The sequence below is a fragment of the Tribolium castaneum genome, chromosome 7 (genome assembly GCF_031307605.1).
Source record: "Tribolium castaneum strain GA2 chromosome 7, icTriCast1.1, whole genome shotgun sequence".
Classification (NCBI taxonomy): domain Eukaryota; kingdom Metazoa; phylum Arthropoda; class Insecta; order Coleoptera; family Tenebrionidae; genus Tribolium; species Tribolium castaneum.
In genome coordinates this window covers 2,205,331-2,229,853 of record NC_087400.1, presented here as the reverse complement: position 1 = coordinate 2,229,853, position 24,523 = coordinate 2,205,331, and the positions used below count along the sequence as shown (strand labels likewise).

At 29.4% G+C, this 24,523-nt stretch overlaps 3 protein-coding genes across 8 annotated transcripts in view; 1 reads left to right on the top strand and 2 right to left on the bottom strand.

Annotated features, from left to right (window-relative positions):
* Nucleotides 1–24,523, top strand: part of GABA-B-R1 (metabotropic GABA-B receptor subtype 1) — a 170,828-nt gene that overhangs the window by 100,129 nt on the left and 46,176 nt on the right. For all 6 annotated transcript variants that reach the window (XM_064357713.1, XM_064357715.1, XM_064357714.1 and 3 more), the window contains 1 exon segment: nucleotides 11,117–11,504. In XM_064357713.1, coding sequence (XP_064213783.1) covers nucleotides 11,117–11,504 — 388 coding nt within the window.
* On the bottom strand, nucleotides 13,903–17,316 carry LOC100142088 (cytochrome P450 6k1). The gene is made up of 6 exons (XM_001809568.4): nucleotides 17,084–17,316; nucleotides 16,794–17,031; nucleotides 16,470–16,738; nucleotides 14,559–14,914; nucleotides 14,249–14,509; nucleotides 13,903–14,202 (listed from the first exon to the last, which is right to left on the bottom strand). The coding sequence occupies exons 1-6, from the start codon at nucleotides 17,260–17,262 to the stop codon at nucleotides 14,033–14,035; spliced, it is 1,473 nt and encodes a 490-aa protein (XP_001809620.2). The 5' UTR covers nucleotides 17,263–17,316; the 3' UTR covers nucleotides 13,903–14,032.
* Nucleotides 22,884–23,752, bottom strand: LOC135266834 (cytochrome P450 3A19-like). The gene is made up of 2 exons (XM_064358154.1): nucleotides 23,198–23,752; nucleotides 22,884–23,150 (listed from the first exon to the last, which is right to left on the bottom strand). The coding sequence occupies exons 1-2, from the start codon at nucleotides 23,604–23,606 to the stop codon at nucleotides 22,984–22,986; spliced, it is 576 nt and encodes a 191-aa protein (XP_064214224.1). The 5' UTR covers nucleotides 23,607–23,752; the 3' UTR covers nucleotides 22,884–22,983.

The following is a 24,523-nucleotide window of genomic DNA, read 5'->3' as shown; positions in this document are numbered from 1 at the left end:
GATATTTAATTGGTGGTAATAATGGTGGATGCGCCTTGAAAGTTTTTTTTTATAATTAATAAAAGTTTGGATTGTTAGTTTTTTGTTAAAAAGAAAGACGTGGTATAAGACGTTTTTAAATATGTTTGATACTTATGATATTTAATTGGTGATAATAATGGTGGATGCGCCGGGAACGTTTAAATATATAATTAGTAAAAGTTTAATTGTGAGTGTTGTAATTGTTTTAACGTATTTTTAGTGTAGTTTAGTGTTTTTAATGTTTGATAAAACTTGGTTCTTAATCCGAAAATGGTTGGCGACAAAAATGGTGGATGCGCCGGGAAAGTTTTTTTAAAATAATTAATAAAAGTTTGGTTTGTAAGTCTTTTCATAATAGTTTTTTGTTAAAAAAAAGACGTGGTATAAAAAGTTTTTAAATATGTTTGATACTTATTATATTTAATTGGTGATAATAATGGCGGATGCGCCGGGAACGTTTAAATATATAATTAGTAAAAGTTTAATTGTGAGTGTTTTAATTGTTTTAACGTATTTTTAGTGTAGTTTAGTGTTTTTAATGTTTGATAAAACTTGGTTCTTAATCCGAAAATGGTTGGCGACAAAAATGGTGGATGCGCCGTGAAAGTTTTTTTTTAAATAATTAATAAAAGTTTGGTTTGTAAGTCTTTTCATAACAGTTTTTTGTTAAAAAAAAGACGTGGTATAAAAAGTTTTTAAATATGTTTGATACTTATGATATTTAATTGGTGATAATAATGGTGGATGCGCCGGGAACGTTTAAATATATAATTAGTAAAAGTTTAATTGTGAGTGTTGTAATTGTTTTAACGTATTTTTAGTGTAGTTTAGTGTTTTTAATGTTTGATAAAACTTGGTTCTTAATCCGCAAATGGTTGGCGTCAAAAATGGTGGATGCGCCGGGAAAGTTTTTTTAAAATAATTAATAAAAGTTTGGTTTGTAAGTCTTTTAATAACAGTTTTTTGTTAAGAAAAAGACGTGGTATAAAAAGTTTTTAAATATGATTGATACTTATGATATTTAATTGGTGATAATTATGGTGGATGCGCCGGGAAAGTTTAAATATATTATTATTAAAAGTTTAATTGTGAGTGTTTTAATGGTTTTAACGTATTTTTAATGTAGTTTAATGTTATCAATGTTTGATAAAACTTGGTTCTTAATCCGAAAATGGTTGGCGACAAAATGGTGGATGCGCCGGGAAAGTTTTGTTTTTAAATAATTAATGAAAGTTTGGATTGTAAGTCTTTTAATAACAGTTTTTTGTTAAACAAAAAGACGTGGTATAAGACGTTTTTAAATATGTTTGATACTTATGATATTTAATTAGTGATAATAATGGTGGATGCGCCGAGAACGTTTAAATATATAATTAGTATAAGTTTAATTGTGAGTGTTGTAATTGTTTTAACGTATTTTTAGTGTAGTTTAGTGTTTTTAATGTTTGATAAAACTTGGTTCTTAATCCGAAAATGGTTGGCGTCAAAAATGGTGGATGCGCCGGGAAAGTTTTTTAAAATAATTAATAAAAGTTTGGTTTGTAAGTCTTTTAATAATAGTTTTTTGTTAAAAAAAAGACGTGGTATAAAAAGTTTTTAAATATGTTTGATAAAATTTATGATATTTAATTGGTGGTAATAATGGTGGATGCGCCTTGAAAGTTTTTTTTTCATAATTAATAAAAGTTTGGATTGTTAGTTTTTTGTTAAAAAGAAAGACGTGGTATAAAACGTTTTTAAATATGTTTGATACTTATGATATTTAATTGGTGATAATAATGGTGGATGCGCCGGGAACGTTTAAATTTATAATTAGTAAAAGTTTAATTGTGAGTGTTTTAATTGTTTTAACGTATTTTTAGTGTAGTTTAGTGTTTTCAATGTTTGATAAAACTTGGTTCTTAATCCGAAAATGGTTGGCGACAAAAATGGTGGATGCGCCGGGAAAGTTTTTTTAAAATAATTAATAAAAGTTTGGTTTGTAAGTCTTTTCATAACAGTTTTTTGTTAAAAAAAAAAGACGTGGTATAAAAAGTTTTTTTTTAATAATTAATAAAATTTTGGTTTGTAAGTTTTTTAATATCAGTTTTTTGTTAAAAAAAGACGTGGTATAAGACGTTTTTAAATATGTTTGATACTTATGATATTTAATTGGTGATAATAATGGTGGATGCGCCGGGAACGTTTAAATATATAATTAGTAAAAGTTTAATTGTGAGTGTTGTAATTGTTTTAACGTATTTTTAGTGTAGTTTAGTGTCTTTAATGTTTGATAAAACTTGGTTCTTAATCCGAAAATCGTTGGCGACAAAAATGGTGGATGCGCCGGGAAAGTTTTTTTAAAATAATTAATAAAAGTTTGGTTTGTAAGTCTTTTCATAACAGTTTTTTGTTAAAAAAAAAGACGTGGTATAAAAAGTTTTTAAATATGTTTGATACTTATGATATTTAATTGGTGAAAATAATGGTGGATGCGCCGGGAACGTTTAAATATATAATTAGTAAAAGTTTAATTGTGAGTGTTGTAATTGTTTTAACGTATTTTTAGTGTAGTTAATGTTTTTAATGTTTGATAAAACTTGGTTCTTAATCCGAAAATGGTTGGCGACAAAAATAGTGGATGCGCCGGGAAAGTTTTTTTAAAAAATAATTAATGAAAGTTTGGATTGTAAGTCTTTTAATAACAGTTTTTTGTTAAAAAAAAGACGTGGTATAAGACGTTTTTAAATATGTTTGATACAACTTAGGATATTTAATTGGTGATAACAATGGTGGATGCGCCGGGAAAATTTCAATATATAATTAGTAAAAGTTTAATTGTGAGTGTTTTAATTGTTTTAACGTATTTTTAGTGTTTTTAATGTTTGATAAAACTTGGTTCTTAATCCGAAAATGGTTGGCGGCAAAAATGGTGGATGCGCCGGGAAAGTTTTTTTTTTTAAATAATTAATGAAAGTTTGGTTTGTAAGTCTTTTAATAACAGTTTTTTTGTTAAAAAAAAGACGTGGTATAAGACGTTTTTAAATATGTTTGATAAAACTTATGATATTTAATTGGTGATAATAATGGTGGATGCGCCGGGAAATTTTTTATATTATAGATACTAATAACTAAATATATTTTTCTGGTTAATTTTCAATAGTAAACAAACGTAAAACAATATTTGAAATATCCGTAAAGTTCTATAAAATATCGGCATTTTTTTATTAAAAGAAAGCTTATTAAGTTGGTTTGTCAAAATTGGTGGATGCGCCGGGTTAGCTCTTCATAGCGACTTGTTTATTCAATTAAATTAAAAATTAATCGAAGTTTTACTGTCATTTTAAAACAAATGGTGATGTAAGTGCAAAAAATAGGTCAAAAGATTGTCGCTGATTCTAAAATTACATCAGAATTTTTGTGACTCTCACGTAAAAATAAAAATTTAAATTTCTAAACAAAATGATTTTCGTGCACATTTCGCTCGTTCTATCTCAGCCGTCGCATTTTTCTCTAAATGTGTCAAAAACAAAGCAACATCCTCTCAAACAAATATTGAAAATACACAGAAGCAAAACATGACACGTATCAAAAGCTAACATAATGTGATATTTCCCTGCAAAAATTTGCACAAGAATCGAAAATTTTCGATTTTTTGCCGCTTCTGTAAATTAAATTCTGTGATAAAGATAATAGTGGAGTCCCGAGCTGTCCTCCCCTTGCGTCACCGATAACCTCGGGCCTGTATGAAATCAATAACTGGAATTCTTTGCGAGATATCAGACTCCAACATTCTTCATTTATCTCATGGAAGCATCTAATACGATTTTGTTTGTAACGGTGTTGATAAGGAATTTCTTTACGAGTGCAAAAAAATTCCACTCTTTGTCAAATACAGTCGGAGACTGTGTTTGCATTCATTATTGCAAGGAATGCGCAATGCTTGATTTATTCCTCGCCGGTTAATTTCAGAACAAGATGAATTATTTGGCGAGCTAACGAGTCGGGCAAAAAATCCAATGAAACAATATTTCGTTGCCTTTAAACTTCTCAGTGATTTCGAGTCAATGCGAGAAGTAGCAAATTTGTTTCCTCAGTGGTTTCCGTTTGATGAAAACGCAACTTTGCGGTTTTAAATCGGAGATTTCCAATTTTCTTAAGATTCGGTGCATATTATGTATCGATTTTCGCTTGCTCTCCGGATTCATAACCCGAGTTCCATCCGCTCGGTTACTATTCGGTTCATTACTTCCAGGGGATTATCTGCACACCTCTCCAAAGGCTCCAATCGGGTGTGTTTTGAAAGGGTGTCGGGTGCGGAAATCCAATGGACGCAGTTTTTGCGTTTTCTGATTTTTTTACGGTTTAACTAGTTAGAATGTGGAGGTCGATTGAAGTGACGATTTCCGCACTGTCGCGGATGTTTTATCAGAGATTAATAGTTGAATGACTGCAATCTCGAGAGCTTTCACACCGATGAATCATTAAGACGTCGTGAATAATTACGATACAAACAGGTAATTGATCATCGGAACGATACGGATGGGAAAAATACTGAAGCTAACAGCTCCAGGGATTCGAAATTGTGATTTGTTTGTGAGAGAAATTATTCAAAAACTGCAAACTTTTCGAAAATTTAATAATTTGGAATGACCTCCGGTTTAAGTCTGCTAAAAGAACAAAAACTCTTAATTAAATATCTGAGTTTATCTGATTGTTTTAGATTTTACAATTTTTCAAATTTCAAAATTAAAGAAAATGTTAATGTTTCAAACTTGCGGCTTTAGCAAAGTTTTCTGTACTTTTTTGTGTTTTTAGAACGTTTTACATTTTTTACAAGTGCAGAAAAGTCAACGAGTTTGATTTTTTTAAATTTTGTTTAGATTTTGTAAGATTTTCGGTCTCGGAGAATATAACTTTGAAACTATTAAATGTAATTTGTGTATTTATCGTTGGAAAGCTCTTTGTATTGTCTGTCTTTTTTAAAAAATAATTTTTTTCCAAGTTTTCGAGAAAATTGCTTTTTAATGCAAAAATAGATAAAATGAAAAAATAGTACACTATTATACGAGTTTTATAAGGTGTTTTATTGCGGTACGAATGGTTTTGGAGCACAACGAAGGAGTGCTTCAATAAAATAAATACTACAATTTAGTCTTATAAAACGAGTGTTATATGCCTTTTTTCTACTTTCTATTTTTTTGTTTATTTTTGTGTAGTTTAACTTATCAAAATTTGTTTAAACTATTATTTCTTCTTAATTTTTATAATTATTGGGACTTATTGGAACGCTGTAGACAGATGACACACTAAATTACAGTGATGATTTTATGCACATTTTTCCTTTTTAAAACTCTTTAGACTTTTTAAAATTCTAAAAAGTCAATTGGTTCGATTTTTTATGTTGTTTTTTTCGATTTTTTTTGGTACTCGGGGCATTTATTGGACAATAGCTTCGGAACTATTAAACGTAATTTTTTTTTTCAAAAAAAACTAATGTTTTACCATTAAAAGTTTTCGAGAAAATTGCTCATTTTTGTGCAGTACGCATACAGACGTAGAACTAACGTTTTTTTAACGTTACAAATGACAATTTAATATTATACGTTGAAATTTACAACGTTGTTATTTGGTTGTTTAAGTACGTTTTCTTATAACGTTTATGCTACGTAAACATTATTAATTTTTTACTAATTTTTAACGTTTAAAGTATTGTTTAACTTAAGGTTGTACTTACGTTTGTATTGATCGTATAATTAACGTTTTAAAAAACTGCATTATGTTTCGTAGTTTAAAAACCATCTTTCTTTTTGCCAATTTTTAACGTTTAAAGTACGTTTCAATTTAAGGTTGTACTTACGTTTGTTTAAAACGTATAATTAACGTTTTAAAAAAACTGAATTACGCTACGTAATTTAGAAACCATTTTTATTTTTTGCCAATTTTTAACTTGTACTTACCTAAAAATGTAAAAGAACTTTAACGTTATTATTAAATGTATTTACTTACGTCTGTTTTAAACGTATAATTAACGTTTAAAAAAAAACTACATTATGCTTCGTAGTTTAAAAACCATCTTTATTTTTGCTAATTTTTTACGTTTAAAGTACGTTTCAACTTAAGGTTGTACTTACGTTTGTTTTAAACGTATAATTAACGTTTTAAAAAAACTGAATTATGCTACGCAGTTTAAAAACCATCTTTATTTTTGCCAATTTTTTACGTTTAAAGTACGTTTTAACTTAAGGTTGTACTTACGTTTGTTTTAAACGTATAATTAACGTTTTAAAAAAAACTGAATTACGCTACGTAATTAAAAAACCATTTTTATTTTTTTGCCAATTTTTAACTCAGAGTAGTACTTAGGTAAAAATGTAATAGAACTTTATCGTTATTAATAATTGTATTTACTTACGTTTGTTTTAAACGTATAATTAACGTTTTAAAAAAACTGAATTATGCTGCATGGTTGAAAAATCTTTTTTTTACCAATTTTTAACGTTTAAAGTACGTCTTAACTTAAAGTTGTACTTACGTAAAAAACGTAAAAGAAGTTTAACGTTATTAATATACGTATTTACTAACGTTCTGTCTTAAACGTATAATTAACGTTTTAAAAAAACTGAATATGGTTTTTACTGCAGTCTAACGTTAGTGTAACTTTAGAATTGAACAGCAGTTAAAACAGTTTTTAAAAAAATAAAATGGATTTTTAGGAAAACTAGAAAAATTGCAGTGCTAGTATTTTACAATACCACATTTAGAGTTTTATATAAAAGATAACGTAATTTTAATATTGAATAACTGTGAGGAAAGCAATTTAAATAGTTACTAAAAAAACTTTAATGTCTTACGTTAGAAATAACGTTATTTCTGCTGATATTTTTACGTTAATTCAACGTTTCTTTTTTACGTTATTCTTACGTTAATGTGCTTACGTAATTAAAAAATTCATAACTAAATAACTATTGGGAACTTTGTAATTTTTTCCCGGGATTATTTTACATAAGTGTACATCAAAATAGTCCAATTTTTTCGAATAGTTGTGCCGTAATTGGGAACAGAATGAAAATTTTTTGAACTTGTCTTTTTTAGTATTTAAATTATTAGTTTCCAAAATAAAGTAACGTCATCTGTGACGCAAACAAGCCAAAATCCGCATTGAAATGTTATCTAATAAAACGCTTCTTTCTATTTTGTTTTTTTCCTTGGAAGATAGTTTATGTGAGTCGGTTCCCGTTACCAAAACAAATATCTATGTAAATGTCCCGCCAACAAACTCGAAGATTTCTCTAAATGTCGTCATATTTCGTCTTTTATTTATTCCTTTCGTAAAATTAATTTCAACTCAATTACATAACGTATGCAACACTTGAGATTTCCTTCGCTGTTCCCCAGGGAGCCGCCTGCTCTCGTGCAAGCGTTCAAATATGAAAAAAAAAAGAGTCCAATAAATTTAATTTAAAATTACCCAACGTTGTATTTTAAAATATGCGTGTTCTTGTAATTCCGCAAACAAGAGGAGCATTCGAACCGGCTTGATACTTGAGCTAATTTACATCAAACGGAACGATCTTCTCAAAGAATTATTTATGCTAGGATAGTGTTTGAACAGCAAACATGTAAGAGGATGCTCGGAATGAAACCCGAATTTCTGCCGAGTTTTACAAACGAATGTTTGCCAAATGATGAATAACATCCATTCGGTGATCGTCCCGAATATTGTGTTTCAAGCTCAGTTTATGAGCTTTTATTAAAACCTTGTGGGTTGGTTTCGCGGAATGAGACCTAAAAATAGCCCCATTTCGGCTTTTAAGCCTGAAAGAAATTCACAAGTTGATTTGAATGCATTTCAAAGTACATTTGATCAAGTTATTGATTCCGCTGAAAGCTTTCCAAATTGCATTAAGGTCTGACCTCTTTGGAGGCTCTCGTAAAACTGAAAGGGTGCATTAGAAGAACCGTCAAGTGACTCTAAAACAATTTGCTTTAATTTATTGAAATTATATGGGTTAGCACAAAGAGACGCCCGAGACGAAGTAATTACATTTTTCATCGGGAAATTGGTCGCTCTAACCACCGACCGATTGTTCTCACAACAGTTTTCCCAAAAATCTGGTGGTTAGAATTAACAGTCTTCAAGTTAAATAGATTTTTTTATTTGTTTTTTATTATTATATATTATATATATTATATATATTATATATATTATATATATTATATATATTATATATTTTTTTATTTTATATTTTTATTATCAGTTTTTTTATACTGATCATAAGATATGAATTTCAAAAATTAGTTTAAATTAGTTCGAAAACATTATTTTTGTTTGTATTGTATTCAAAAAATTCTGAAAAACTAAAAAAAATGTTAAAACAGGACGAAAAACAATGAAATTAGTTATTATTTTTGTTTGTTTTGACACGTATTTGACACATTTTTTAAAATTAAATCAACCTTACAAACTATAAGTGCTCTAATTTGCTCAAAATGAAAATATTTTGCTCAAATCAGTGAAGAATGTCGCTAAATTAAGTCGGAACACTCAAAACATTAAATTATGTCGTAATTGTTTTTAGTTCAAAATTCTCATATTTTGAAAAATTTTGAAAAAATTGGATTTAAAACTTTTTTTGTCATTTTCAGAACGTTTTTGACTCAAAAACTCGAATTTTTTTGCCGAATTTTCTTACCAATCTACCAAATTTGTGTATTTTGTCAAAAATTGTCCAAACTTTCATGAAATTTGTGTCTTTTTTAAAGCAATTTTGCAAAAAAACTACAAAATTAAGTGCACTACAGTGCTACTACTTTACCAAATTTGTGTATTTTTTGTTAAAAATTGTACAATCATAAATTTTTTTAAGCATTTTTGCAAAAAGTGTGTATTTTGCGTTTTTTTAAGCATTCTTGCGAAAAAACTGCAAAATTAAGTGCACTACAATGCTACTACTTTACCAAATTTGTGTATTTTTTGTCAAAAATGTACAAACTATCGTCAAATTTGCGCTTTTTTTAAGCATTTTTGCGAAAAAACACAAAATTAAGTGCACGACAGTGCTGATGTTTTAACTTTTTTTAAGGTTTTGTTGCATTTTTCGGTCTGAAAGTTACCTTTTTGCAAAAATTCTAATTCAAAAATACCAAAATGGATCGAAAAAGACTATTTCTTTTCTCTTTTGAAGGCGTTTTAGCTCTTCTTGAGCATGAAACACAAATGTTTTGCAAACTTTTGTCCAAAATTTAATGATTTTTTTTTTATTTTGTCAAAAAAAGTCTAAAGACCCAAGCAAGTGATTAACTTTTGCACGTATTTTGACACAATTTTTTAATTAAATAAACATTACAAACTATAATGGTTACATTTAACCTAAAATGTAAATATTTTGCACAAATCAGTACAGAAGTAAAAAATTTCAAAACAAAAAACAGCAAATTTGGTCAATAAAAATTTTTTTTAAGCATTTTAGCCCTTTTTTCAATTTGAATCTCTAATTTTTTACAAAACCCTATCAAAAAGTTTATAATTAAAGTAAAAGTGACTACGTTCTGGAATTTCCTAAGGGTATAAGATAGTTTTTAAGTTCGAAGTTCTCGTATTTCGAAAAATTTTGAAAAAATAAAGTCTAAAAATTTTCATTTAAAATGACATAGGTTTATTATTTTTTGTCATTTTTGCATCTTTTTAAATCGAAAACTCGAAATTTTTGCTGATTTTCATCATAAATCTTTTAAAAAATCACCAATTGTGTGTATTTTTTCAAAAATAATGAAAATAATATTCAAACCATTGTTTAATTTGCGCCGTTTTTCAACTATTTTTGCACAAATACTACCAAATTAAGTTCACCACTGTACTGCTTTATCAACTTTTTCAAAGTTTCATTGCATTTTTCAGTCAGAAACTTACCTTTTCGCGAAACTTAAAATCAAAGATTACCTAATTGAGTCGAAAAAGACATTTTTCTTCTATTTTTCAAACGTTGTAGCATTTTTTCAAAATTTATTGAACCATTGTTCATTTTTAAGCCAGAAACTCAATTATTTTGTCAAATTTTGTCAAAAAAAGTCGAAAAGCCTTTAAGTGATCGTTTTTTGCAAATATTTAAAAAAAAATTCTTAATTAAATATTATAACTTGTAACTGCTGAAAACGTAAATGTGTTGTCCATAAAAGTCGGCAAATTAAGTCAAAATAAAAAATCAAAATAAATAAAAATCAAAGTCGCAAATCAAAATAAAAAAAATCTTTAGGTGTTTTAGCACTTTTTTCAACTTGATAGTTTAATTTTTTCGAAATGGTATTAAAAAGCACCAAATTAAGATGGAAAATACGTTATTTTGGAGTTTTCAAAGCGTTCAAGTTGATTTTTTAGTTCGAAAAATTCTTAATCAAAAATTAAACCTCAGTTTTAACATGGTTTTGTATTTACTCCTATTTTTATAATTTTTTGCACGTTTTTCTTTCAGAAACTTGGAAATTTTTACCGAATTTTATCACAAATCCTCTCACAAAATCACAAAAAATTTGCGTATGTTCTTACATTTTTTAGTCAAAAAGAAAAAAAAATTCAAACTAGCCTCAAATTTGTGTCATTTTTCAAACATCTTTGCACAAAACTACTATGTTAAGCTCGTCATTGCATTATTTTTGAACTTTTTCAAAGTTTCAGGACATTTTTCGATCTTTCGAACTCACTTATTTCTCGAAATTTACAATCCAAAAGTACCAAATAAAAAATATTTTCAGAAAACTAAGAATTTCGAAAAAAACGGCGTAAACTTTAGATTCAGAAGAACGTCAAAAATGGCCATATTTTTTTCCTAATGGATTTTTTGGATTAAATCATATTATTATTATTATTATTATTATTATTATTATTATTATTAATATTATTATTATTATTATTATTATTATTACTATTATTATTATTATTATATTATTTGTTTAATTTCGTCGCGACGTTTCGATACTTTTATTGTATCTTCATCAGGCAAAGAATATATAACATAAACGTGGGAGGCATGGCACAGTGAAGGAAGAAAAGTTTTTTTTATTTTCAAGGACAAATAACACAAATGAAATTTTTTATTATTATTATTATTATTTTCAGCTGTGTTACGGTGCGAGTTCTCCAGCCCTCTCCGACCGAAACCGCTTCCCGACCCTCTTTCGCACGCACCCTTCGGCCACAGTGCACAACCCCACCAGGATCAAGCTGATGAAGAAATTCGGGTGGTCGAGGGTTGCGATTTTGCAGCAAGCCGAAGAAGTGTTTATCTCGACGGTGGAGGATTTGGAAACCAGGTGCATGGAGGCGAACATCGAGATCGTGACGAGACAGTCGTTTCTGAGTGATCCCACTGATGCGGTGAAAAATCTCAAACGGCAGGATGCTAGGGTTATTGTGGGCTTGTTCTATGTGGTGGCTGCCAGGAGGGTGCTCTGTGAGCTGTACAAGCAGAAGTTGTACGGGAAGTCCTACACGTGGTTTTTTATCGGTGAGTTTTTTTTATTTTTACAGTAAATAACACGAAATTTTCAAAAAATATTGAGATAATTTTGAGTAAATTAACTGTGTGTGTGTGTGTGTGTGTTGTTTATGATATTAGTTGTGGTTACAAAGTGAAATTACACATCGAAAATCAAAGGACATATTTGTGAGTTAAACGACCAAAGCGACTAAATGGAAATCAATTCTGATACTCTTTTAATAGAATTATTGATGAAGCTCAATATTGGCCATGAGGTTGATTATGATTCACTTGTCTAAGCGAAGAGCTAACAAATTAACAAAATTTTTGTCAGAAAATTTTAAGCAAAAAAATTCAAAATTTTAAATCTCATAAAAAGTTGGTATAATACAGAATTCAATGGAACAAACCGCATTGCTCTACGACTTTTAGTTTTCGAGTTATGAATTTTTTTAATGAATAACATTTTTCACTATGACAAATGGCTACCCTAAATTTAGGCAAAAAATTTTAAATTTTTTATTTTTATGAAAAATTGATATATTATGTAAAATGAGCCGTAGAATTCAATCGAACAAACCGCATTGCTCTACGACTTTTAGTTTTTTTTTTATGAATTTTTTTAGTGAAAAACTTTGATCGTCTCTGTAGCCGGAACCGTTGCCCGGAGCGGCTCCGGGTTTAGACGAAAAAATAGAGAAAACTAAGCGCTATCAGATAGTTTTTTGTTCGTTGCTCTAAGTCTTACAGTTTCCGAGAAAAACGCAAAAAAAGGTTTCCATTATCACTTTTTTTCAATTTTCAACCGCCAATTACGTCGAAACTATTAGAGTAATCGAGAAACGGAAAAATGGAGGATAACCGGAATAAAAAACTCTACAAAATGGCATAGGACTGAAGGCGATATCTCGCAAAAAATTTTTCAATTTTCAAACGCCGATTACGGCCAAACTAAAAGAGCTAGGAGAAAACGCTTTTTTAGATCGGAAAGAGCACATTAAAATCTATAAGATAGAATCGGTTTTATTTGATTTAGAGACACTTTAAAAATTGACTGATTTTAAGGGGGGGTGTTAACTTTTTTTTAATTTTTTTTATTTTCTCATTTACGGCGAAATTATTCTAAAAAGTGGAACTATTTTGATTCATACCTATGCAAAATGATCCGGGGAATCGATTGGCATCAAGAAAATTGCCAAATTCCCAATAGTTTTTTAGTTATGAATTTTTAAAAATTTTACCAAATTTTGCATTTGTCTCCAATTTGCTCAAAAACTATTAGTCGGAGAACAATAATTTTTTTTGGAGACAATAGATAATTTAAAGAGCTTTCCAACGATAATACACTTTATGGGGCTATCTCTAATAGTTCCGGAGCTATTGCGAGAGAAATGTTCCGGGCACCGAAAATCGACAAAATCTGCGACAAAAATTGAAAAAATCAAACGTCAAAAAATCAAACATATGGACTTTTTGTGGACTTTTAACAACTTTTGTGGGTTGTTAAGACATGTAGAAGTCCATAAAAATTAACTGGAGTGAGTTTAAAAAAAAATTTTTTTCACCTCTTTCTTTGAAGGTAAGTGTATTTATTACTCAGGGAAATTTTAAACAAAAAAATTCAAAATTTTAAATCTCATGAAAAGTTGGTATAATACAGAAAATGAGCCGCTGAATTCAATGGAACAAACCGCATTGCTCTCCGACTTTTAGTTTTCGAGTTATGATTTATTTTAATGAATAAAATTTTTTTTTGGTTATTTCTAATAGATCCGGAACTATTGCTTGATAAAAGTTCCATGTCCTGGAATTCAACCAAAATCGCGACAAATATTGAAAAAATCAAACATCTAAAAACGAAAAAAAAATTAATTCAAAATATGTTTGTTTTTTTTTGTTTAATTTATTTCGAAAATTACATTTGTAGAATTTTTTCATACAATTTATTAATCATTTTTCGTTTATTTTTTGCTCACTATGTATAATTTCTTTGCTTTCTTTATTTCTACTGAATAAACTAGACTTTAAAGTCAGTCAAGTTAATTTTTTTTCGTTCTAGTAAGGCACCAGTGCTTGTCTTTTGTTGTTTTAAGCATTCTAATTTTTTAAATTAAAATAAAACAAAAAAATCATAAAGTTATTAGGTTAATTTGGGCCAAAAATTTGTGTTTTGTGTTTTTTAACAAAATTGCTTAACAGCTGTAAACACTTTGTAACGTACACCTACACGAAATCTGAATTTAGTTCTAGCCGAGTTAAATTAACTTTTTCCAACTTTGCCGGAAGTAATATTGTTTTTGAAGTGGCTCTTTCGTGAAAGGAAGCACGAATAACTCGGCGTTTAATCCAATAAATAGAATGCAATTTGCTGATAACTAGCTATCGTTTCTTTAATCGCACTCGAATTACAACTTACGACTGTACCTACATTTTTTTATTACTTTATTTCAGAAAATGTATTTATAGTACATTATTTCGGTCACAACATTTGATACAAAAAATACCATAAATTAATTACCTCAACAGATAATTTTAAGTACGTTATTACTTATTATTTAAGTCTCTATTTTCCTAAAATCAATCCACAGCCCACCAACAGGAGCCGTCATGATATTAATAGGGTCGTACCTGATCGGTAAAATCGTTCTCCCATTTACCGACAGTTCGAAATTTCGGATAATGTAAGCAAGGCCTACTTTGATTTGCAAAACTCCGAACCGTTTTCCTGAAACAGTAAATTTTTTTTTGGAATTTTTTTAACTTGGAAGTACCTAAACATATCCTTGGTCCTTCCCCAAATGGCAAAAACGTGTACTTGGTCAATTTTTCCCTATTCTCGCCCATAAAACGTTCCGGTTTGAACGTTTCAGGGTCTGGGTAGTATTTGGGATCATGGTGGAGTCCATAGACTGGTAAAATAATGGGCGTTCCAGCTTCAATGGTCACTTGATTGCCATTTTTGGACGTGTAGGTGAAATTTTTGGTGCAGATTTTTTGGAGCGAAAACATCGGCGGGTGGATACGGAGTGTCTCTAAAAAAATACAATATGACAACGGGGAAAATTAAAAAAAAAATACTACCATTAACAACACCGTCTAGGTACGGTAGCGATTGTAGTACTTCGTACGGTAACGTTCCGTTCTCTTCAAACGCTTTGTTTATTTCCTCACGTAATTTATTTTGAACGTGGGGGTTTTGGGCAATTTCGAAAAGCACAAAGCTCATTAAAATCGAGCTTGTTTCGTAGCCTTCTCCAAAAAAACCAGCAGCATGTGCTGTCACATCAATATCGGTGAATTTGTAGTTGTTTGAGTTTTTTTTCAATTGGCTGACAACGTGGAGATAGTCGTTTCGGACGATGTTGTTTTCCTCACGGTATTTTAGGGTCTGGGTCACCATGTCCACAAATTTACTCACGATTGTTTTTTTAATAAAGCTAAAAACACCAAAAAATTGTAATTACTTTGACAAATCTAAAAAAAACTTCTAAATAATAATTTGCATTTTAAAAATTTCAGAAAATATAAATTAGTAAGTTATTGATCTTATAAATCATTTAAAATAGTATTATTTTACGTAAAATTAAGTTTAAAACAAATAAACTTTATTTCACAATTTTTCACAAAAAAATATTACATTGATAATTGTTTTTTGTCAATTTTTTTTATAATTGCATAATTTTCTTTAATATATAAATTTTGTTAAATTATTTACTATTTAAAAGACCAAGGACCGGTTTACAGAAAGCTTCATTAAAATTTAACCCGTTAACACGAATGGACCAATCAAATACGTTCATTTTGATCACGTGACCAGTTAACCACGCGTTTAATTGAAGATTAAATTAATGACGGTTCTATAATTCATTTAATTTGAAAGTATTACAATTTTCGAAAAATACATTTTGGAACAGAACTAAAAAAATTCGAGTAATTTTGCATCTTTCTTTGTGAAATCAAATAATTTGTTTTTTTTTAATGACAATAATTACAAAACTAATAGAAAACTTAGGGCCGGCCTACAAAACATGTTAATTGCAACTAAGACAAGTCTAAAGTAGTACAAAAATTATATTAATTAATTTTATTTTGAAAATAAAGTGAAAAAAAAATTGTAATGATTTGTTTTTTAATGCATATTTTTTAAGAAATAGTTTGGTAAGTTTTTTAATCAGAAAACTCGTCATTTTTATTTAATTAACTTAGGACCGTTTTATAGAAGCGTCATTAATTTAATCTGCCATTAAATGCGTGATAAGCTGGTCACGTGACCAAATTCAACCAATTTGATTGGTCTTTTAACTTAACAATGAATTGTATTTTAACAAAAGTTTTTATAAACCGGCCCTTAACGTTAATTAATGCAAAATAAATAATAAACGGGCTTCTAAAAAATTTATCTAAAAAGTACAGTAGCGATCAAAAAATTTCGACCACCTTTGACATCTCGCTGACATAAACGTGTGTATTTCCCTATTTTTTTGAAATTGAAATGACAAAAGTACCCAAAATTTTTGCTCGCCATTGTATGTTAAGTTTGATCCAGCCTACTTGTAGTTAGAACAGTGGGCATCATTTTCACTTTGTTTGACTGTACATTATTTTTTTTGAATTATTTATTAAAAAAAATTTGGCTATTACTTTAAGACTTAACAAAACCCTGATAACGGATATCTTAATTTTTTTCAAAACATTTTTAAAAGTATCCATTTTTTACATCACACAATTTAACGATATAATAAAAAAAATACATTTTTAATTTCTTTACTTTGTTTGCATTGTAACATTTTGTATTTTTTTAAGTATATTTAGGCCATTTTAATAATTATTGTAAAAAAGACAACAAGTATAGTGAAACAAAATTTAATTTTTCAAAAAAAAAAGTACGACTACGAGTGCAAAAAACTATAAGCAATCAGTTTGCTTCCCACGTTAGATTTTTTTGGGAATGTAGACAATGTAGACGATATAATTTTTATAAAAAAAATTTACCCAGCTGCTAGGGCCTTTGACAAGGTTGGGGAAACCGTCATAAGGAAAAAACTGCTCGGAGGTGTGAAAAAATCTTTGGCCAGTTGGCGAAATTCGCTATTTTCCTCTTCCAGACATTTGCCCTCAAGGCCAAAAGCGCAAGTTGCGACGTTATTTAGTGTGAAACGGCGGCAGATTTCTTTGACTTCGCAATTTGTGTTAATTTGTGTTTCGACAAATTTGACCAGATTTTCGCTGATTTTTTCCAAATAAGGGTACAACCACTTCATCTGGAAATAATTTTTTTATTAAACTATTTGAAATAAAAAATTTGATTGTGTTTACTTTTCCGCTGGTGAAACCTGGCGTTAGTTGGGCCCTAACCGTCCTCCACTCCTCCCCTTTCAGAACGAAGGGATTTCTCGCAAAAATGGGGTCGTGTCTCTTGTCCACTTCATAGTCATTTTCTCTAAAATGGTCAAAAGATTTGATTGTGACCTCTTTGACCAAATCGGGGTCACGTACGACCAAGACAGGAGTGGTCGCTCGGTACATTCCCACAATTTCTGACTCATTATATTTACTAAAATTTTCGATGATAATAATAATAATAAATAAATTAGGAAAAGTCTTACTGGTAAGCTTCGGCGAAAATCTCCCCAGGTGAGGCTTTCAAGATGAAACTCCTGCCCATATTCCCCACCAAAAAGTTGGGTTTGGGTCCAGGAATGCCCCTTTTTTCCCAATACTGATAATTCAGTTTGAGGAAATAGAAGGCAACACCTATTGCCAGAATTATCAAAATGACTAGCATTTTTTTGGTAAACACTGACACTTGTTGGGATGGAACTAAGTTCGTTTGGGGAAAAAAGATCAATTTATTCTTCAAAATCGCAAATATTTTTAACTTGGTGGAAAATTACTGATAAAATCGAGCACATTAATGTGTGACCCGGTCAAGGAGCTGCGTCAGAATTGTGTAATAATTTACACAGGGTGGCCCAAAAACGGGAATTTATTGTTTTTTTTTCTATGTTACAAAAGTTACAAAAACTGTAAAAAAGGTGTAGCCTAATTTGAAAAAAAACTTTTAGTTTCGTAGTTAAACATTTACCAAAAAAACTATTACCAAAAAAACATTCAAGCTGTGTATTTTCTGTTTTCTGTTTTTTCGTTTACTGTTTTTGTGTTTTCTATCTACTGTATTTTCTGTTTTTTGTGTCTTCTACTTTCTGTGTTTCGTTCTTCTAAGTCTTTTATTTTCTGTGACTTCAGTCTTTAGTTTTCTGTTTCTTCTGACTATTTTTTTTGTATTTTTTGTTTTCTCTGACTTCTGTGTTTTCTCTTTTTTGTATTGTCTGTTTACTATTTTCTCTATTCTTTTGTGTTTTCTTCTTCTGTCTCTACTATCTTTTGCCTCTTCTGTCTTCTGAGTCTACTATTTTCTATGACCATAGTTCTTAGTTTTCTATTTTTTTGTCTTCTATTTTTTGTGTTTATTGTTTCTTCTGACTTGTTTGTTTTTTGTGTTTTTTGTTTCTTCTATCTTTTCTGTTTTGTGTCTTCTGTGTTTTCTGTTTTTTGTCTTTTTCTTTTGTTTTCTATTTTGTATGTTTTTTGTTTTTTCTGCTTTTTTTTTTGTTCTGTCTTCTGTACCTTTTGTGTTTTTTGTTTTCTGTGTATTTTGTGTTTTCTTCTTCTGTCTCTACTATCTTCTGTCTCTTCTGGCTTCTGAGTCTACTATTTTCTATGACTTTAGTTCTTAGTTTTTTATTTTTTTTGTCTACTATTTTTTGTTTCTTCTGACTTGTCTGTCTTTTGTGTCTTTTGTGTTTTTTGTTTTTTCTATCTTTTTTGTTTTCTGCCTTCTGTCTTCTCTGTTTTTTGTCTTTTTTTGTATTATATTTTGTATGCTTTCTGTTTTTTCTGCTTTTTTTGTGTTCTGTCTTCTGTACCTTTTGTATTTTTTGTTTTCTGTGAATTTTGTGTTTTCTTCTTCTGACTCTACTATCTTCTGTCTCTTCTGGCTTCTGAGTCTACTATTTTCTATGACTTTAGTTCTTAGTTTTTTATTTTTTTTGTCTACTATTTTTTGTTTCTTCTGACTTGTCTGTCTTTTGTGTCTTTTGTGTTTTTTGTTTTTTCTATTTTTTTGTTTTCTGCCTTCTGTGTTCTCTGTTTTTTGTCTTTTTCTTTTGTATTCTATTTTGTATGCTTTCTTTTTTTTCTGCTTTTTTTGTGTTCTGTCTTCTGTACCTTTTGTATTTTTTGTTTTCTGTGTATTTTGTGTTTTCTTCTTATGTCTCTACTATCTTCTGTCTCTTCTGGCTTCTGAGTCTACTATTTTCTATGACTTTAGTTCTTTGTTTTTTATTTTTTTTTGTCTACTATTTTTTGTTTCTTCTGACTTGTCTGTCTTTTGTGTCTTTTGTGTTTTTTGTTTCTTCTATCTTTTCTGTTTTCTGTCTTCTGTGTTTTCTGTTTTTTGTCTTTTTCTTTTGTATTCTATTTTGTATGCTTTCTGTTTTTTCTGCTTTTTCTGTGTTCTGTCTTCTGTACCTTTTGTATTTTTTGTTTTCTGTGTATTTTGTGTTTTCTTCTTCTGTCTCTACTATCTTCTGTCTCTTCGGGCTTCTGAGTCTACTATTTTCCATGACTTTAGTTCTTAGTTTTCTATTTTTTTTGTCTACTATTTTTTGTTTCTTCTGACTTGTCTGTCTTCTGTGTTCTTTGTTTTTTGTGTCTTTTATCTTCTATTTTGTATGTTTTTTGTTTTTTCTGTATTCTGTCTTCGGTGTCTTTGGTGTTTTCTTCTTTTGTCTCTATTTTCTATGACGTTAGTAGTTTGTTTTCTATTTTTTTGTCTACTATTTTTTGTTCTTTCTGTCTTGTCTGTGTTCTGTCTTCTGTCTTCTCTGTTTTTTGTGTCTTTCATCTTTTGTCTTTTAATTTGTATGTTTTTTTTCTGTATTCTGTTTTTTGTTTTTGTGTCTTCTATCTTTTGTATTTCGTTCTTATCTGTTCTTCTGAGTATTTTTTTTGTCTTTAGTCTTTGTAACTTTTTTGGAAATTTGAAAACTCTAAGGAAAGATTTGAGCTTTCTTTTTTGAAACTTTTTGGTTTAAATTGCTGTTACAATGAATTAAACTGATTCTAAATTTTGGGAACATCCTGTATAAGCACGTTTTAAAAAAAGTGGTTATCGTCATTTTTGTTCAATGAGTAACAATGTATTTTGTAATAATAACTGGAGCGATAATTTATGAAAATAAAAATATTTTGAAGTTGTACGAATTCCACATTTTAAAAATTGCATTTTTTGGGTTGATTTAAGTTCCGCTTTAATTTAAAAAAATACATCGTTATCAATCTGTTTGTGACAGGAAAATTTTTACACAGCGATAAGCAACGAATTACGTAATTCGTTATCAATAATGTTGTAATTTTTCCGAAAGCAAGCGCGAAATACTTCAGTAGCCCATCTCACATCAAGCGCAACCTTTGGTGTAACTCAAAGTGTTGTCAAGCGACTATGAAATCGATACCTGGAGGGAAATTCAATACGCTTTGAATGCGTTTAAGACATGTCTGAGAGGGTTCAAAGGGTTTGAATTGAATTTAATAATTTACACGAGTTTGCTGCCTTCTTCCACCGGTTTTTTGGCTCACATTTAGGAACACGTATGTCGGGAATTTATTACGACAGCTCTTACCGCCGTAAGTCGTGATGGGGGAAAGGAAACCAATTGTATTAAGACAAATCCTCCGAAATGTCATAAGACTTAATAAGGAGGCACAAGCAAGCTGGGAATATGAGATAGAAAAGAATGCGAACAGGGACCCATGATTTATTCACACCACAAGTTTAATTTTATGATGATGCAATTTTTCAAAAAACAACTGCAGTCAAAGGGCTCAAAGGGGCGTAGTTAATTGATACTTTGGTCTTTTTATTGACTGTCAATGTGGCTAATTCACACGTTAATTTGAAACGATTCGAATATTTGTCCTACAAGTAATATTATATATTATATATTATATATTATATATTATATATTATATATTATATATTATATATTATATATTATATATTATATATTATATATTATATATTATATATTATATATTATATATTATATATTATATATTATATATTATACAGCGTGCTCAAAAACTGGCGTACCAACTCAGTGGTGTGTGGTAGAGAACTGGTTACATATAAAGCTAAAAATAGTAAAAAAATTCTTTGTATTAAAGTCATTAATAAATTACGGATTTTAGATAATGATATGTGGCAACGTTGTCTAACAGTCATGATCGCAATAGAATTTGATCAATAATAAAAATAAATTATTTTTGAAACGGTTTCCTAGGAAATAATTCCCAGTGTTGGCATGTCTACGCATTCTGATTTTTTTTGATGAATTTTAATTTTTTTAAATTAAATAAACTGCTAAAGACTGATAAAAATTTTAAAAATAATTATTTAGTGTTTTGTTAGGGAACGATTACCTGGTGTAAAACATAAAAACATTAAAAAATAATGAAAACTAAAGAAGTTAACACAATAAATTTGTAGCTCCAGATTTTTTAAAAGATGACTTTAGAAATTTTTTCAACATTTTTCTATATATATATAAAGAGGAAACCATTGTGGTGCAAATGACTATCCTGTTACCATGACAACTCATATAAAAGTCAATCCCAAGAATACGCTATTTGTACCACAATAGTTTTTATTAAAGTGAAGTGAATATATACTTTGGTGAAAAGTCAATTATTTACGAAGTAAAAAATTTAGACCTTAATTAGAGACAAAAAAAGTATTACCGGACTGTTAACGTATCAAAATGAAAGATTAACAAATAGAGACCGGATTTCTATGAAGTTAAAACCTTACTTAGCTGTCAAAAACAGAAATTAGGTACATTCGATTCACTTTCATAAAAACCATTATGTTGGTTGTCATGGTAACAAGTTAGTCAGTTCTACCACAATGGTTTTTATGAAAGTGAACCGAAAGTATAAGAATCTAGTAATTTAGAATATATTTTTTATTATTTCCTACGTCAGGAAAAAGAAAAACGTATTTTTATCGCATTACAAAAAAAAAACAAACAAACAACACGAACAACAAAATTGGAGTTGTAGAATTAGTTGTTTTTCTGCAAGAATTCATTTCAAGCAAGAAAATAAACATACTGTTTGAAAATACGTACAACAGTAAAAGCTCTCAATAACGGACACCGACAGGGAACCTTTAATTGTCCGTTGTGGAGAGGTGTCCGCTAATGGGAGGTGAAAATTTTGATGTAGGTTTTGTTACGTTTCTACAAAAATGTCCCTTGTGAAGAGCTGTCCGTTATTCGGAGGTGTCCGTTAAAGGAGGTTTTACTGAAGTACTTAACTGCATTATCAATGTTTTAAAATATTGTTTTTATTAAATTGTCTATATAAAAACAACTGATAAATTTTAAACTTTAAAATTTTTTCTTGTTTTATTTATATTTTTCCAAAATAAAGTACTTTTTGTCATAAATGAACGAATTTTCGTCGTGTTTTAACTCATCAATTTTTTTGAAAAAGTAGATTCTCGCTTGAAAACAGGCTAAATCTATTTTCCTTTATCTGAGTCATTTTTACAAAGCCTTAGAAGTAACTTGTTACTGAAAATACAAAATGACCCAAAGAAAAAAAAATATTGTAATTTTTTTTTGTTTTTTTAAGCAAATTTATAAAAAAACGCCTCCCTAAATTACCCAAAATGCAAAACAAGTGTCAATTTCGATCTTCACTAATAATTTTTCGGTCTGTTTATAACTTTTATACTTTTTTTCTTAATTTTGAACGAGAGCATTTTTTGTGACATTTATTTACAAAAGTCCACTTTGTGACGTTTGCGTATTTCTAAACTACAGTCTCTTTTTTACGATTTTTTTTACAAAATGAAATCATAAATCAAAACATTCAGCACATAATAAGGCCACTTAATAAAACTTAGATTCAAAATTTTTTTTACTCACTTTTCTCTTTTTCTTTTTCTTGTTTAGTTCTCATTTTTTCTGTCAATTACCATACATTTTAACTGAGATTGACCCTTTTTGTTGTAGTGAGTTCATTCTTAAGCAGTTTTCACTTTATTTATAACTTTTTATTATTCTTTGAATCCATGTTTTCTCCTATCTTAAGAATGTTATTACTTTTTTTTCTGTTTTTTTGTTATTTGTTGTTAACCAACTGTACTAGATTTTAAGTTTTCAATTTTTCAAAAATTTGCTTTTTTTGTACATTTATATTTGGCAATAAAGTCATTTTCTAAATTCCTTTGTGTTTTTTTATTCTTTTTCGTCAGTTTTTATTTGATAAATGTCCCGATAAGCCAAAAAACTAGTTTTCTTAATTTTGAGCGATCGCAGTCTAAAAAAACGCCAAAAATTATTAACAAATCCTTTATTCACTGTACCAGAACATAGTGCACGATTATAAAAATAAAAAAGGGTGCTTAACATTAGTACCAAAAATTCCATTCAAATCCTTAGTCTAATTTTCTAAAATTAAGCCAAAACCCTCCAACAGGCGCTGTTACAGGACTTGTAGCCACAAATTTCAAAGGCACTTTGGTCCTCTTATTAACAGTCAGCTCATAATGGTGGATAATATACGCCACTCCGACTTTAATTTGCAACAAACCGAACCTAATCCCTAAAATAAAAAAATCAAAAAAAAAATTAGTCAAAAAAAACACGTACCTAAACAAGCCCTTGGTCCATCACCATACGGCAAAAACGTCCCTTTGGCAATACTATCCTTATTAGAGCCCAAAAACCGCTCCGGTTGGAAGGAATCGGGATTTTCAAAAAATTTCGAATCATGCTGAAGCCCATAAATCGGAATTATTGTAGTTGTCCCTTTTTCAATCGTCACCGTTTTGTTCGTATTTTTGGTCACGAAAGTAAAGTCTTTCGTACAGATTTTCTGCAAGTGTTGCAGTGGCGGATGCAAACGCAACGTTTCGTTCACAACCGCGTCCAAAAAGTGGATTTCTTGCAAGCCATCGTACGGTAAAGTCCCATTTTTTGCAAACGCTTTGTCCACCTCTTCCCTCAGCCGCTCCTGGACGCCGGGATTGGCGGCCAGTTCGTACAGCACAAAGCTCATCACCGACGCACTGGTCTCATAACCGTCATAACCGTCAATTCATTTCAAGCAAGAAAATAAACACACTGTATGGAAATACGTACAACAGTAAAAGCTCTCAACAACGGACACCGACTGGGAATCTTTAATTGTCCGTTGTGGAGAGGTGTCCGCTAATGGGAGGTGAAAATTTTAATGTAGGTTTTGTTACGTTTCTACAAAAATGTTCGTTGTGAAGAGCTGTCCGTTATTCGGAGGTGTCCGTTAAAGGAGGTTTTACTGTAGTATTTAACTGCATTATCAATGTTTTAAAATATTGTTTTTATTAAATTGTCTATATAAAAACAACTGATAAATTTTAAACTTTAAAATTTTTTCTTGTTTTATTTATATTTTTCCAAAATAAAGTACTTTTTGTCATAAATGAACGAATTTTCGTCGTGTTTTAACGCATCAATTTTTTTGAAAAAGTAGATTCTCGCTTGAAAACAGGCTAAATCTATTTTTCTTTATCTGAGTCATTTTTACAAAGCCTTAGAAGTAACTTGTTACTGAAAATACAAAATGACCCAAAGAAAAAAAATATTGTAATTTTTTTTTGTTTTTTTAAGCAAATTTATAAAAAACGCCGCCCTAAAATACCCAAAATGCAAAACAAGTGTCAATTTCGATCTTCACTAATAATTTTTTGGTCTGTTTATAACTTTTATACTTTTTTTCTTAATTTTGAACGAGAGCATTTTTTGTGACATTTATTTACAAAAGTCCACTTTGTGACGTTTGCGTATTTCTAAACTACAGTCTCTTTTTTACGATTTTTTTTACAAATTGAAATCATAAATCAAAACATTCAGCACATAATAAGGCCACTTAATAAAACTTAGATTCAAAATTTTTTTTACTCACTTTTCTCTTTTTCTTTTTCTTGTTTAGTTCTC

Excerpts from the sequence above, each read along its gene's own strand:
- LOC100142088 (XM_001809568.4), bottom strand. The coding sequence starts at position 17,262 with ATGCTAGTCATTTTGATAATTCTGGCAATAGGTGTTGCCTTCTATTTC. Across the intron at positions 14,915-16,469 it reads TCAAAGGCCCTAGCAGCTGG|CTTTATTAAAAAAACAATCG; the intron begins GTAAATTTTTTT and ends TGGTGTTTTTAG. Across the intron at positions 14,203-14,248 it reads AGGACCAAGGATATGTTTAG|GAAAACGGTTCGGAGTTTTG; the intron begins GTACTTCCAAGT and ends TTACTGTTTCAG.
- LOC135266834 (XM_064358154.1), bottom strand. The coding sequence starts at position 23,606 with ATGAGCTTTGTGCTGTACGAACTGGCCGCCAATCCCGGCGTCCAGGAG. Across the intron at positions 23,151-23,197 it reads TGGACCAAGGGCTTGTTTAG|GGATTAGGTTCGGTTTGTTG; the intron begins GTACGTGTTTTT and ends TTTTTATTTTAG.